Source organism: Mizuhopecten yessoensis, unplaced genomic scaffold (genome assembly GCF_002113885.1).
Source record: "Mizuhopecten yessoensis strain PY_sf001 unplaced genomic scaffold, ASM211388v2 scaffold716255, whole genome shotgun sequence".
NCBI lineage: Eukaryota > Metazoa > Mollusca > Bivalvia > Pectinida > Pectinidae > Mizuhopecten > Mizuhopecten yessoensis.
Genome location: NW_018480025.1, coordinates 51,348 through 68,282, shown reverse-complemented (window position 1 = coordinate 68,282; position 16,935 = coordinate 51,348). Strand labels below are relative to the sequence as shown.

Here is a 16,935-nt window from a genome sequence, read left to right as displayed (position 1 = left end):
TATTGTATATCTTGGGTTTTTTAATTAAAATTTTCTTATACATACCTCACACCAGGGATGGATTCTGTTACAGATGCTCTTCTAGTGCAGTTATAACCTGTCCACTTAGAGTGTGACATCCATGTTTATGACAATATAGTATGTGGATAGTGTTGGAAAATTCGTTTAAAATGAAAACATATTTTAAAACCGAGATATGCTGTTGTGAATTTCCATTAAAGACATTTGAAATAACCAGTTTGGCCATATACAAGTAATAGACATTTTCAATTAATTAATAATTTCCAATTCAAAGGAACACTTTTTGCAGTTATAGGGGGACCTAAATGTAGATTAAAATTTCTCAAAACAACTCATCAAGTTCAGTTTTCTGATTGTTTAAGATAAGATACTTAGACTGGAAATTGATACTGGTACATAAATATGAACTGTTCAAGTGAATTAGAATCTATGATACATCGAAAACGACCACAGTGTCGATACACAGGGATAAAACATTAGTGTGAGACTGATAACTTCAAAAAGTATACCGTCAACATATAGAGACTCAAATGACCTGAATGACCAAATAAAAGTGCAAATTGATAGAGACATAACGCACGTCTTAACAAGTAAAGTTATATAAAATTCGTATATTAAAGTGTCACCCGAAACACACACAAATATGAACGACATGAAAAGAAAAATAACTCTGATTTTAACTCATTCATCACTGAAGACACATATGACCTCCGAAACTCGTGGGTTTTCTCCGGGTAATCCGGTTTCCTTCCACAGTAAGACCCCTCGTGCGCTAGCATCCGTGCCAACAAGAATGATTAGCATAAGTTGTCAAAACTTGTTTCGTAATTGTTGTAAAATAAATAAAGTTTGTAGAATTAACAAGTAAATTCACATGTACTAGAGCACGACATTCTAGGAAAGGCTTATCTATTTCCATGTAGATTGCCTTTGTGAATAACAATTACGTGTGTTAGTCCGACATGCCTAGGTAAACATAAGGAATTTAATGTAGGGGGTATATTTTAATATATCTTCAAACACAGTTTGGAAATCCGGTTCTCACCTACCCACTCCTTAAATGGTTCTGCATTGTTGAGGAACCTATAAAACGCCCAAGCACTTCATGATTTTTATGGACATTGCAAAAGTCTTCGAACCACACACAGCACAAGTCGCATAAACGTAAGTGAATGTTTTGTTTACCTTGTTAAGAATATATACTTTAAGCATTGTTTTGTTCACTTTGTTCATTTCTTTATCTCATTCATTACAGTTAATATGCTGCACATACAACTTTTCAATGTTCCTAAAATGTTCTTAAAACGGTAAGGAAATATTGTGAATACTTGGGAGGCACGGTAGTCTAGTGCTAGGACGCCGGGCTCGTGACCGAAGGGTTGCGGGTTCGTGTCACGGCATGGCACTGTGTTGTATCCTTGAGCAAAATACTTTACTCCGCTTGGTCCAGTCTACTCAGCTGTAAATGAGTACGTGGTTGGGCAGTGCTAGAATTGGTGAATGCTAACTGTGAGCGCAAAAATAGCAGCATCTGCTGTATGCCCATACATATTTCTTTTGTAATATATTACATTATTTTAACTTTTATTAATTGAAATTTCTAAAAAGTGTTTTATCAACCCTATGTGTTCACTAATACCTTCTATTTTTAAATTGTTAGAAACTCTTGTTAACAAGAGGTCAATATCGTGATACTGTATCGAAATACTTATTTCTACCTTTGAATCGGAAGAGTTCAAATGTGTCTTCAGAGGGGGGGGGGGGGGTGAATTAAATACATAACCACATTATCTATTCCAAATCTATCAATAATTAAAGATATTGCTTAATATTTGTTCCAGCGTATATGTAATATAAATATGTCGATTAACGACTTAAATTCCTCGTCCTTGTTCGCAGTCACAGCATGCTTCTTAGACTGTTTGATCTAGATTTAGATTTAGATCTAAAACTAAATGTAGACACAGGTGCTACCCTCGGTCATAACTAAACATATCGTAAATACATCAATTAAATCAAAATATGATTAAGTTTGTTTAGTTTGGACAATGATACATTTTTATAACTTAGCAGAGAATGGCAACTAGACGCCGCACAGCTACAACAAATTGGGCATCAGGGAACAACGCTCCGGATGGTCCAACAGCCATAGGTAAATCAAAAAGTAGATAACAATACATTATATTTACATTCTGCTTTAACCCATTGACGAAAATGACATTCATGTTTGCATAACACATGTGACCTCATCACTGCGTAGTTTCGTTATGCGGATATGATTAACATTAAAACATGTTTGGTTTGATTTTAAGGTTAAAATAAGATGTGTAAAGAACTTGATAATGATAAAAATATATGACTTTCATGAATTATACGAAATTTTTGAAAATGGAACTACATGTATTTTTTTATTTTGTTTTGTTGTCATGCTGATGCTAGGACCCGAAGCGAAAGTTTTACATTTTCCCGCGAAAACACGCTGTTCTCTCTACTGCGTTGCCCCATGTATGAATAGAAAAAAAATGACTGGGTTTTTCTTATTTATGATTGCATCGGAAAATTTAAAGCACTTGAAAATGCAAATATAACGAATGAAATTATTTTTTCAATATTTATGAGGTCAAAACAACTTTGGCTTTGCCTCAATTCATTGTACTTACATGATGAAATCAAACGTAAAATTCGTCATTTTATCCCAAAAATTGATTCATGACAGTTCATTTATCGCTTTCAAATATGATTATATTATTACTATTCAATGGAGAGTGACAGGATTGGGCCTTATTATCATGACTATTACTTTAAATGATTTCCTCAACAAATATGTCATACTGAAAGTTATTTAATTTCCTACCAATGTTAGTGTATTATTTTTTGTATTATATTAATTAACCAAACAACAATTAAATTGAAGAATAAACTTATTATAGATAACCTCCAGTCTGCGAAGGACGAGTATCAGTTGGTGGATTACGTCCCAGGCCTTCCCTCCAGCGCAAGTATTTTACGCACTCGTTAGTTTATTATGTAGATTCAATATTATGTATGCTTAGCAGGTCGACACTTTGTAATTTTAATTATTGTATCAAGATAAAGCTTGAAGAGGAATATCACTGATGTCGACATGGTGGTTTTAAGGAGAATGTTTTTTTTATTATATCACAATAACGACTATGTGGAGATCGGGCATGTTTCATCTTGAAAACAAATGTACCATGTTAACTGAATAGTATTAACGTATTTTCTTTTTACAGGTGAAAACACTGCCAAGACAAGAGAGGTTTAGCTTTTTCGAGAAGGTTAATATTTTATTCATTTTTATATTAAATTACATATACATGCATACAGACCAGTTAACTACTGTGAGTAGATTCGGAAACTAGTAATATACATACATACATGCATTTAGCAGATTAAAATTTTGCTGCTACTTAAATATCTTTGAGCGATAGTTTTGTCAATCTTGTAATTGAGTATAAATTTGTACACATATCCAGTATACTAAAATATTATTCAACTACAAATGCAGCTAAAACAAGATTCGAACAATAAATCTTGAAATGTGTGCATAATTAGTTTAAAGATTTTCCGTGCGTAGAGTTGTTGTTTTCAAAGAAGCAATTATGTTTCTGCATTTATATCCTAAAGCAAAATTATCTTTTTCTTCTCAGGTTCGCCTCGGGTTTCTTCTTATTGTGTTGGGTATTGGCGTCTTCATCGATAGATTTCTCACTCGGAAATGGGATAAATTGTCAGACCTTTTGAATGTGTATGGATGGATATTTCCCAAACCCCCGACGGTAAGTACAGGCGGAGTTCATGTTTAATCATTTGCCGACAATCAAACAAATGTGACCATATTTCATCTCAGTCATTACAAAATAGTTGTTGGTCTTGAATAATTAAATCAAAAGGATGAGTTCCACAACCAATAACAACCTCGGTTGATTTTCAGTTGTCCAACGCTCGGTAGAACCTAACAACCACAGCTAAAAACCTCACCTCTCAATTCTGAGATTTCGCTGTCCAATCAACTCTCTTTTGTATTAAGTAACTATTATCTTCGGAATGAAACATTGAATTTTCAGACTGAAATTTGGAGAGATGATGCGTTCTTTGGAAGGCAACGTTTAGTTGGTGTTAACCCGTTCGTCATCCGACTCTGTACAGCAATACCAGGGTAAATAATAGAACAATGATAACAAAGGTATTTAATTCACTTTAGAGCAACCTCAGAATAATATCAAAAACCTAGCAGATGGATACCTGACACTCTAATACCATCTTACTACATCTACTATCATAGATAACATCTTATTACAGCTACTACCAAAGATAACATCTTACTACATCTACTATCATAGATAACATCTTATTACAGCTACTACCATACCATCTTACTACATCTACTGCCAAAGATAACATCTTACTACAGCTATTACCATAGTACCATCTTACTGCAGCTACTATCATAGATACCAATTTACTACAGCTACTACCTTAGATACCATCTTACTAAATCTACTATCATAGATACCATCTTACTACAGCTTCTATCATAGATACCATCTTACTACAGCTACTACCTTAAATATCATCTTACTGCATCTACTACCTTAGGTACCATCTTACTACAGCTACTACCTTAGATATCATCTTACTTTAGCTACTGCCAAAGATAACATCTTACTACAGCTATAACCATAGTACCATCTTACTGCAGCTACTATCATAGATACCATCTTACTACAGCTCCTACCTAGATAACATCTTACTACAGCTACTACCTTAGATACCATCTTACTACAGCTACTACCTTAGATATCATCTTACTACTTCTATTACCAAAGTACCATCTTACTACAGCGACTATCTTAGATACCATTTTATTACAGCTACTACCTTAGATACCATCTTACTACAGCTACTACCAAAGATAACATCTTACTACAGCTACTACCAAAGATAACATCTTACTACAGCTACTATCATAGATACCATCTTACTACAGCTATTACCTTAGATACCATCTTAATACAGCTACTACCTTAGATACCATCTTACTGCTGTAACTGTAGTAAGATGGTACTTGAAGTATTAGCTGAAGTAAAATTGCATCTAAGATAGTACTTGTAGTTAGGCGGTATCTAAGGTAGTAGCTGTAATAAGTTTGTCTCTGAGGAAGTAGCTGTGTATTATGGGTTTTGTAACTGTAGCTGTAGGTTAGTTAAGGTTGTACAACTCTGAGAAGTCAAAACTTTCCTGTATTAAACTTTTTTTCTTATATGTTTTTTTGGAAAAAGGAGTTAATGGCATAGTAAAAAATGCCAAAAAAAACATATGTCCGTGTGCTCGTTTTTGTGCTATGATCGGTCAAAGATACCAATTTACCACATCAAGTGATTTTAGGTGATTTTTTGGGTTTTGACCATTTGCAGAACAAATTCATACAATTTCTTCCAAGTGTGTTATCAGATATGTATAAATGTTTGTAGCTTTGTTGAAAATATTATTTTCTTTTAAATTATGGAAGTAAAATTTCTTAATCTTATTGTTTTAACTCAAAAAGCCGATTTTTGTTACCCCTACCCCCTATTTTTTAATGATAAAATACTCGTTTTTTACCATTTTTTTACAGATTAAACGCTTTTTATAAAAAGTTCTGGTATTTAACTTTTTTTAATATTTAATGAACTAAATGAAAACGTGTTTCTCTTTCTAAAACATCTACAAAAATGGGGGGTCAGTGTGCTTCTTTTTTTGTCCCATTATCATTTGTGTTATTTTTTACTTTTTTCTGGGTCAAAAATCAAAAGTGCTTCAGTCACACTAAATACGTAAAACAAATATCAATAATGTATAATTTTCCAGTTTGTTGCATATTATTTTTATCATATTGAACATCATAAAGTTGTACAGCAAAAATGAACCTGCTACAATTAAAAATGGCGACACAATGACAATTTAAGTGATCAATCTAGTGCCAAAAAAGGTGAAATTTTGACCTTTTTTAAGCACAAGAAATACACATTAATACACATTTTCAAAATGGCCGCCGAATTGGTAATTTTTTTAAATTCTTGTTAAAAAAAGTTCTACAAACAACAGGCATCTAGTTTTTTGACATATTTTTCAGATACGTGTTTGCTAATAAACTTGATCATAAGTTGTCAAATATTACAAAAACCCATTACACCAGATCAAAACGAGACTTGAACGTGATTGAAACCTCAGAAGAGTACATCCTTAATATACAGCTAAAGTCTGTATTTTAGCGAGATACATGAATTCGCGAATCGTTGTCACGTCGCTAAATTAATTCCATTACGAATTTTTTAAATGATATTTATCCTTACATGTATTTCCTATTTTGCTGTTGTTGGTTGTTTTTTTTATCATACTTTCACATTATGTAATGATTATAACCTTACCGTTAGACATTTGTTTTCAGAAACATGAAAGAAAACGTTAATAAAGGAAGGGAATCCCTACAGATGGTTTTACAACAGAAATCTGGGAAGACTGATTTCACCTTGGATACAGCCATCCAAGAAAATAGACTTTTCATTGTGGATTACGACATTCTAGACGGGATGAAGGATGAATTTGGAGTAAATAGTCTCCTCGAAATAATTATATACGTTTTCACCTAATGTCTTAATAAATCAGATTATATTTTATTATTCGAAAATTAACATTGAAAAAACTTATTTTTTTCTTGTAGTGCAAAATAAAATACATAAAATAAGATAGATATGTATTCTCAATATAAAATATAGTAATACAGGATTAATGACAATGTAATGCTTGACTGTTTTATTTTCATTCAGATATGTTCTCCAATTGCATTGCTCCTGGTGGATGCTAAAAACGAATTAATGCCCATCGCTATACAGTTGTACCAAACAGGAGAAAATAACCCGGTAAGTTTTCCCAAGAAATCTAAATGGATCATTGACTTTGCTTATAGCAATAATGTATATCATTACTTAGGTGAGCCAACGCTCGAAACGCTTTACAATACCTACAATAAGTAAAACCATATCGTTAAGTATGATGTCAATATTCAGTGTAAACTTATCTACAATCCATCAAAATAGCACAACAGTTACGATATATTTAAACATAAAATATTGATTGACAGAAAACTGTTATGCAAACATTTAATGAGCTTCTGGACATACTATCACAACCTTCATAAACATAAGACAATACTACGTATATACAAGTTAATACTAACGACATAAACATGAATCAGCACATACATTTATTTCAAAATCGACGTTGTTACAAAAATATTTTTTTCTGATTTATGTGATCACTCTGCAATATTTTAGATTTTTCTGCCCGAAGATCCAAGCTGGTTGATGGCAAAACTGTGGTTTAATCATGCAGACAGTTCCTACCAGGAATCGTTCTCTCACCTTGGTAAGCAATATACATAGACAGGTTGATTATATCGATGGCATTTACAATGTTTTGACAATATCGTATAAAAACAGTTCAAGTTATTTGTTTTAATTTGCATTCGATAAATTAAAGTCACTGTGTTAAATGTATATAACGTGATCGGTATATATATATGACTTTCTATTTATCAAAATTACATTTTGCAGGTGTCACCCATCTACTGATGGAGAGTGTTGATGTAGTGACACATCGGAACTTAACAACGACACATCCTGTCTACGAAATCTTGGCTCCGCATTTTCTTTATCTTCTGGCTATTAACACGTAAATGAATACTTTTACGTAAAAGCATTCTAAAACCAGTATTCCGTCTTTTCGTATTGCAGAGTTATCTGCTCTTGTGAACGGGTTTTGATTGCTACGTCATTAGTTTGTGTGAGAAAATTACGTCGTTTCCTCAAAAAAATATGACGTTACTCTCACAAACAAATGACGAAACAATCAATAACTGCTCACAAGAGCAGATAACTCAGCAATACGAAAGGACGGAATATTTCACAAAGCAATTTGTAATAAACGAATCGCATATTAAATTTTGACACCAAACATTTGGCCTACATTTAATCAGAATTGGGAAGTCAGTAGTTTGTCTATGATAAAACTGCAGGGGATAACAATACAAATGATTTAAAGCTGTCAACTTGATAATCTGTTCAGCATTGGCGAAGTGATATTGTGCACAACTGGGATGGTGTGATATTGGCTAAAGTTTTCGTTTAGAAAAGTTGTTTACAGGATTATTTAGTAACATTGTTGACATGATTGTTTTAGTATAATGTGCAAGTTATTTTTTTTAGTAATATTATGAATATAACTATGTTATATTGTGAACAGTTCATCAATTGTGTTCTGCTTTGATTGTGTTATAGTGTGGACAGTTATTATTAAATAATACTGTGTATACCTTTGATTTACTAATACAGCGTTTAAATACTTTGCGTTAATTTCCTGAAAAGGTGTTTTTGAAAATATACACGGTGACAGATACGTTCAGTCTAATAGGCATTATTATGTCAATAGTGACCAGCACGCATGGTTGCAATTTAAATTTCCAAGATATGTTAGGCATTGTATATAGTGACAGAAAACTACACGATTTGTACTATAAATATTTCAAATTATTGCGTTTGTTATATAGAACATTTTTATTCCAAATTGTTTAATTGTAAAAGGAATTTCATTCTTAGGTTGGCAAGAAATCAGCTGATCAATGAACATGGAATCGTTGACAAGACTATGTCGATCGGCAGAGAAGGAATGTTCGAGATCATCCGAAGACAGTAAAATCGTTTACCATCGTTTAACAATATATATCAGATAGTATTTATTCTGTAAATGAGCAGAAATTATCAAATAAATATTTATGAACGTTTCACTAAAATCTTACATTCAAATTGAAATAATCACCAGTTTTGATGATATTAAACTATTTATATATTCTTTTTATCAAGTATTCGAGGGAAACCCCACGAGAAAAAACCTTTATTTATATAATTCCTTTTACATCAGATTGGTGAAATGGAGGATGGATGAAGATGGAACATTGCCAGAGGATCTTGAGAAAAGAGGGGTATGGATATATATATATCATTTCACGTGCTTCAAACACAATATTGATTTAATGTACTTGGGCTATTTACCGAGTATCTAACCTTTCCACAAATAGTGAACATTATTTTATTCCTTGATGAATACGTTGATGAACTCATCTGTGCACAAGTAACAAAATGATAGCAGTCGTTCTTTGAGTTTATTTATTAACAAGAAATTAATCGAGCTAATTCATTTAGTGGGCCCGCATTTTTTCATACCAAGAAAATCAAATTTGCTTTATGCTTTATTTCACACCAACGGTTTTGGAAGCCTTATAATGAACAACATTTTTTTAAAAAGCTGCAAGAAGGTAAGCAAAATCTATGTTTGAACAACAACAAAAACTGCAGTTTTTGGTGTTGATTTTCAATCATAAATTTCAAAAAAATAAACGCATGCAAAATCACGTTGTAAAAAAAGGCATTGTCTTTAAACATTTTATATGTGACAACTAGTTATTAAATGTACAGGAAAATCATACAAAAAAAACGAAATTGAAGTAAGAATGTTTAAAGTCAAAGTCATAGTTTCACTTTTCCCTCTCAAAAATCAAGTATCTAATTACTTCCTTGAAATGTATTATACCTAATCGTAACCCCTGTAATTATAATTTAGAAATAGCATATAGTTAAGCAGTAATCTATTCAAGGGGAATAAATAGAACAAAAAACATATAGCTTACAAAATGTATGAAAGTCAAATACTTTATTCGAATAGTTATGTGATTGCTGAAATATGTAAACAATGCGGTCAATTTCCATGACATAGGCGAAGATTACAAACCATGTTAGCTTAAACATCCAATAATTTGAACTTTGCTCATGGTCCGTTGAGTTGGACTAATGCTTAATGATGAGCTAAACGGTTTTATAAAAAAAGATACGTGTACATCGCTTTTCCCTTGATTTGGGTTATGCTGACATGTGCGTGTGTTTTAGGTGGTAGGGGGTGGTATTCTCCCTGGCTACTATTACCGCGATGGGTTATGCTGACATGTGCGTGTGTTTTAGGTGGTAGGGGAGGGTATTCTCCCTGGCTACTATTACCGCGATGGGTTATGCTGACATGTGCGTATGTTTTAGGTGGTAGGGGAGGGTATTCTCCCTGACTATTATTACCGCGATGGGTTATGCTGATATGTGCGTGTGTTTTAGGTGGTAGGGGATGGTATTCTCCCTGGATACTATTACCGCGATGACGCACTTCTCGTCTATGAGGCTATACGGAAATATGTCCATACATATATCCACGTTTATTATGATGGTAAGTACAAAACTTAATTATATAATTTCAAAAACGTCGGACATATCATTTCAGGATTAATGTCAATTACTTATAGTATAAAATGTATGTTTCGCGCTGATGACCTTTTGAGTATGCAATTAAACTATATGAGTGTTCCTCGTTATTTACGAATTCAAATAATCAAACGATCATTTTTTTACGCATTGAGGTAAAAATGTGTTTCCTAAAAAAAAAAATGGATGTTTAATGTGTCGATGTCTTCAAAATTGACACCATTTTACTTTAAAACCTTCTTCCTCGGTCCCTAACTATCGCGTGTTTTATAAAATGTTCATAGTCATGAAATATGTTTTATTGGTATTTCATGTCTAGTTGTATTATCAGAAAATGTCATGATTAGGACATATTAATTTTCTATTTATTTTGTGGGTACATTTTTTCGCGAAATATTCTTAACGCAAAAACCATGAAAATGAGATCTACGCGAAAATTACAATTACAGAGATTAAGCTGTCATCATGTTTAAGGCACTTTAGTCTGCAAATAATTATTTGTTAACACTAAGCAAATGCATTTTATCTTTGATGGAGCGATATCAGACAAATGGCTTTAAATTTGACCATTATCTAATAATTTAGAAACACCAGAATCTGATAATGTTATTCATGCATGTATTGTATGTAAGTTACAAACTTGTCTTCAGTAGACTAGGTATTCACTTATACAAGATAGTTAACGTTTCGTTATGTGAATCGCTTTTGGAAAGAATGTTGCATGTCACAGATAAATAATATTCGTTTTTGATATACAATTTCTATCCATTACATGTAGATGACGGTAATAATGGCAAACTCCAAGTAAGTAATGATGCACAAATACAAGCCTGGGTAGCGGCACTGATTGCCAAAAGAGAACTTGTCGGCGGTGGCTGTGAAATCCAGGTAAGTTTTTCATCATAGCCCGATAAAAGGCATTTGCTTTCTTTGATTCTATGTATTATTTAATTTTTAAAATTATAAATAAAAAACATTTCGAATGACTCATTTGTTTAAGTTAGATATATGTATGAAATATGCATTCTTAAGATGCACTAACAATTTAATTCTTGCAGGGCATTCCATTAGATGAGAATGGTTCGACTATATCTACCTGTGATCAACTGGTAAAAATACTGACCAGCATCATATACATGTGCAGTGTGAGTCACGCCGTCACCAATTCCCACAGTACGAACAGTACGGCTTCCAGCCAGCCTACCCCGTGGGCATGAGAGGGACACCACCTCAAGTTACGGTACGACTTAATATCCATATAGAGATTCAATTTATCACCTCAAAATTTTCGCCACAAATACATTTTACCATTTTCTAACAAAAGAGAATTTAACATAGTAATGGCTGCTGTTCAATCCTATTCGTGTACCCGCCATCTGATCTTCCCCCAGTGTTGGATGCTCCAATGCACATTTACTTAACGGTCATGCATACTATTCTCTATTCAATTTTCTAATAGTATTACCAACACAGATACATAAATGTATTTCACAGCTGCAATAGGAACCGACTTTTTTTTACTTTAACAACAAATCACGATACAATGTATACCAAAGTATTACGTTTATATAGAATATGGAATAGAATTCTGAAGCATGTGTTTTGATTTTTAAACATATTATCTTTATTTTAAACAAAGAACATCGAGCTAACTGGGACAGCCATCATCAAAGCGATTCCGCCCAAAGTCACTTGCCTGTTGGAAATGGTCGTAATGAAGTTTCTGAGCACACAGAACACCCGCCGCTTGGGAAATTTCACGAGAGATAGTATACCGTTTAATGCAGACGACGCGGTGAAGCAGTGAGTATTTGTTTTTATACGCCCACATTTTAGTTTCCGCAAAATAACTTGGCATGAATATACATTATACGAAGAGTGAGGCTAAGTTCGAACTTGAGCTAAATTCGCTCATAACGAATTAGCATACTGTGCTCTGATTGGTCATTCTTAGAATTTAATTGTACATTATACAAAGTCTGGAGCTAAGTTCTAAGTTGAGCAGATTACTATACAATAGAAATATCTTTGGTTTTAATGGTGCAAGAAGAATCGATTATTGGCAAAAAGGGGCATTTCTTGGTTTGAAATATGTACAAGCGACAATTGCAACGCTGTTTTTAAAAGGCCATACTATGAAATATATTATTTATTCAGAGTAAGTTAGTCAAGAACGAAATGTTTTCTCCCCCTTCACCACATTCCAGGAATAGTTCTCAACTTAATGCAGAACAAATGTTGTTTCTTCACAGTTCATTCCCATATTTTAGCATAATGCAACAGATGAATTTTAAGTATGTCAGATTAATTTGGAACGGGCGAATATTATCCTGCCCTGTGGTTCTCTTGTTAAAATGTGTTGACAGTTGATATGTATTCTAGTCAGCATAATATAAAACGTGCAGTATTGACCACGTGATAACGAACTTTCCAGACTAAGACAGCCTGCTGAAACTCGTCTATCCTAACTTCGAAATACAAGGGTCTCGTTCTATCCTCTACCTTCTCAGCTGGAATATGTCATGCCAAAACCGATTAGTCATTCAATTGGTTCGAGACATGAAAAATCGACAGGTTGCTAGACTGACTCCTGTCTGCTGAAGATAACAAATGAGTTACTCCCAAATCAAAGTTAGTTCATGTACCGTTATGCTGCTAGGCGATTTGTTTTGTCGTGTATCAAATATATCACAGTTATGCAAGATGTAACAGTTTTCAGACTACTCAACCCGTGTAATTCGCAAGGGACCACTTACAGAACCTTCAATCGCGACATATTACCGGGATGTAAAGAATAGATGAAGAGAGGGAAAATAACTACATTAACTTTCGTTTTTGAACTATCTTAACGTCACTGAAGTGATTTTCGTAAATACATTTACGATTTGACGATTACCAATATTGATAAAACGGTTCTTCTTTTTCGATAGATAACATCTGCCTGAAAAACATTGTTTTATAATATGAATATCTCAAGTTTTTAAGAAAATCATTTCAATATTTTTTCATTTAGGTTTAGGGAAGATTTACGAACAGCTGCTGAAACAATTGAGGAAAGAAATATAACAAGAAAATACCCTTACCAGTGGGCAAGCCCCGACAACATTCCGAATTCTATCAGCATCTAGCTTCAACATCACCCCAAATTTCCTGGGCACCTACCACGACTACTGAAGACGCTTTGTCGTGACTAACAGAAGTTTGTGTTGACAAATATAAAAGATATTAAATATAAATGAACTGTCATGATATAACATAAATTTTGTAATTTTCAGTAATATAACGAGAATAAAGCAGAGAGAATATAGTGAACATCATTGTTTATTATATTATTGTCTCGTCGACACGCTATGTGTTGATTACTCTGTTAATATTCATGTAAAACGTCCAAGTTCTCCTGTCGAGTTGTTCGAGGAAATCACAAACAATTCTATCTCAGACTACTGCCAAGTGTGAACGACTTCTCCAAAACTAATGAATGAGGTTTGGATGATATTGTTAGTATTGTTTATCAACAGAAAACAGATATATTCGTTGTGTACTCGCCAAAATGCGAATCCACCAAAAAATTAATTGACGGTATGGTTTTTTTTATATTATTAGTTTGGTGTATGTAGTATAACATGACATAGGCTTGTATGAAAATATTTTTACTTTAAAGACAAAAAGCAGAATTTGTGCAAAAACGAAACAAGTGACAAGTCATAAACTCCCTAAATGACATCAATGTAAAATTACAGTTAATGTTTGTTTTTCGAATATTGAGTGCTGTGTATTTCGAAAACTGTCTACAATTTGATATTATAAATAGCAATACACATACATTCAGTTGTATTTTATACCAGTAAACAACCGAAATATTCTGATTAAATGAAAACACCTAATGAGGAAAAAGTCTAAACTGATAGACCCAGTTCGTTCAGACAATACCCAGGGGGAAATACTGGAATTTGAGTGCAGTGGGGCATTTCCAGCAATTTTGGTCGATATCAAAATTAAGAGGGGCGAGTCTATGTACAATTAAAAGACAATTGAAGAATAGAAGGGTTAATTTCAATTTTGAGGGGTCAATGGCCCATGGCCCCCTCCAGGATTATTCCTGAATACCTATATAAACACATATTTAAAAGACATGCGTGTGTTATCTCTAGTCTTAATTGTCGACAAAATGACCTGGATAGCGAAAGAAAAATTCTAAATCTGCAAAAAACTTTCATTTGATGAGAAAACAAATCCTTGTCTGATTACCCTTGTCAGCAGCGCTTAATTAATTTCTTAGGGGTTGGGCTCATACGCGGCTTATATACAATAATTCTGACAATTTTAAGACCGGCTGTTTTTGGAAGACAGTGAGCCACACGAGGGTTCTCTAGAAACCATTCTATTTTCGGAATATATAGTAGATGGAACACGAACAGGTTGGGTTGGGTTGGGGCAATGAAAATGTACCAGGCACACATTATTCAATATTTTATCGTACCAGTTTTATTTATTTATACGGAATTAATACTGTTAGATTTGTTAAGCATATTTAGGTCGTGAGCGGAAATATGATTCCCACCTGGAGTCTCAAAATGGATATGACAGTAAGGCATCCAAAGCTTACTCCTAAAACCAGCCCATCTTTTCGAATATAGCTTATTATCAAGATTTTGTAATGTACAACGTATTTAAGATATGATATGCAGGTCAGGTTGGTAAGTAATGTTATGGTATTTTTGAAAGAACCATGTGTGATCAACTGACTGCCTTTTTTATTAATGTTTTTCATCCTTTGCTTGCAGCCTTCCGACCAGGATTTGGGTGTCAATCCACCCTGTTGCGACTTGTTGAGGATTGGCGTAGAGCCCTGGACAACCATGAGTATGTCGCTGCCATACTGATGGACCTGTCCAAGGCTTTTGACTGTCTTCCTCTTAACTTGTTGGTCGGGAAGCTGGAGGCCTATGGCCTGAGCAAAGCCTCAGTTAACCTGGTGTCCAGCTTCCTGAGCAGCAGGGAGCAGCAGGTAAAAATTGGCTCCAAATGCGGTGACTGGCTGGAAGTGCTGAAGGGGTACCACAGGGTTCTATTTTAGGACCCTTGCTTTTTAAAGTATTTGTAAATGATATGTTTTTATATGCGACATCCTGTAAATTATATAATTATGCAGACGACAACACTGTCAGCGAATCAAATAAAGACCCAGATGCTTTAAAACATAATATTGAAAATGACTGTCAAAATTTAATAGACGTGTTTAAATTAAACCAGATGAAAGCAGACCCTGATAAATTTCAGGCCATTTGTATAGGAAAACGTTCGGTAGATGCTATACCGTCTTTTAGTATTGGCGAAATATATATTGTTCCTGACAGTGTTGTCAAACTTTTAGGTGTGAACTTTAATTCATTTTTAAACTTTGAAGCTCATATCATTGAAATTTGTAGGGAAGCCTCAAGGCAATTGTCCATTTTAAAGCGAATTGGGAGTTTTTTAACCAAACAAGGTAGACTTGTAATTTATAATTCATTTATTGTTTCAAATTTTAACAACTGTCCTTTATTTAGTCTGGCACTCTTGTTCCATGAAGAGTGTCAGAAAGTTAGAAAAGATACAAGAAAGAGCTTTAAGGTTTATACATAATGATCACAACTCATCCTTCAGACACTTATTCAGTATCACCAACAGCGACAGGCTTCATGTAAGGCGTCTGACGGAAATGGGCTGTGAGGTTTTTAAAATTATAAACAAAATTTCTCCTGAATATATTCATAATCTTGTAAATATTAAGATGTATAATTATGACTTCAGGAAAGAAAATACTGCAAGTGCCCAGGGTCAACACTGTGAAGCATAGACATAAATCGTTTGCTTTTGAGGCCGCCCGGGTTTGGAACAGTCTCCCAAATGACTTCAGAAAAGTTGAAAACTTCAAAGAATTCAGGAGGCTGGTCCATTCCTGGGATGGCCCCATCTGCCTTTGCATTATCTGCAAAGAGTGATACTTCATACTGTGCCCTGGTTACCTCTGCCATCTGACATTTTGGATTGTGTGATACTTTTATTGTCTTATCTCATTTCTTATATGTTTTAAATCTGTTCTATAATTTTGCTGCATCTTATTTGTATTTTAATTCCATATATTCTAAAAAGATTTTTTTTACAAAACTTGATAAATTTTGTTAATTGATTTCGGTATCATTTTTTATTCACACTATAATAGTGTATATTCTGAAAACATCATAAATCAAGCAACGTTACAAATGTTACGATTGTACATTTAAAACAAACCATTGCTCTGGAGAGCTGTGTAACAGCGAAATGCCCTGAGAATCGGTCTTCTTGTGATACTTAAATATGTTAATTGCATTTTGGGATATAGGACACAGAACTATACTGATGTTTTTTTTTAATTTTGAATGGAAATATCTCCAATTTGTTTTTTTGAAATATATGTTTTGATTTGATAATTTTATAACCTCAAGTATTTTAAATCTGTGTATTTTAAAAAGATTAATTAAGTTATAAGCCTCTAGTTATGCACTTCTAATAGTATTATTAGCTTTTGATG

General features: G+C 33.6%; 2 protein-coding genes across 3 annotated transcripts; both read left to right on the top strand.

The window, feature by feature from the left end:
- Positions 1 to 1,090: 1,090 nt before the first annotated feature.
- On the top strand, positions 1,091 to 13,676 carry LOC110442376 (hydroperoxide isomerase ALOXE3-like). 2 transcript variants are annotated; one of them, XM_021485955.1, is made up of 17 exons: positions 1,091 to 1,185; positions 2,095 to 2,173; positions 2,952 to 3,016; positions 3,276 to 3,320; positions 3,693 to 3,821; positions 4,110 to 4,201; positions 6,473 to 6,632; positions 6,852 to 6,944; positions 7,359 to 7,449; positions 7,638 to 7,755; positions 8,679 to 8,771; positions 9,001 to 9,061; positions 10,239 to 10,347; positions 11,161 to 11,270; positions 11,441 to 11,622; positions 12,022 to 12,185; positions 13,396 to 13,676. In XM_021485955.1, exons 2-15 carry the CDS (start codon positions 2,098 to 2,100, stop codon positions 11,597 to 11,599), a joined length of 1,401 nt encoding a protein of 466 aa, XP_021341630.1. In that variant the 5' UTR covers positions 1,091 to 1,185; positions 2,095 to 2,097; the 3' UTR covers positions 11,600 to 11,622; positions 12,022 to 12,185; positions 13,396 to 13,676. The 2 variants fall into 2 exon arrangements, with proteins under 2 accessions (XP_021341630.1, XP_021341632.1); XM_021485957.1 differs by having other exon boundaries at positions 1,110 to 1,185; positions 2,092 to 2,173.
- Positions 13,677 to 14,265: 589 nt separating this feature from the next.
- Positions 14,266 to 15,459, top strand: LOC110442373. The gene is made up of 2 exons (XM_021485950.1): positions 14,266 to 14,341; positions 15,167 to 15,459. The coding sequence occupies exons 1-2, from the start codon at positions 14,266 to 14,268 to the stop codon at positions 15,457 to 15,459; spliced, it is 369 nt and encodes a 122-aa protein (XP_021341625.1).
- The last annotated feature ends 1,476 nt before the right edge of the window (positions 15,460 to 16,935 follow it).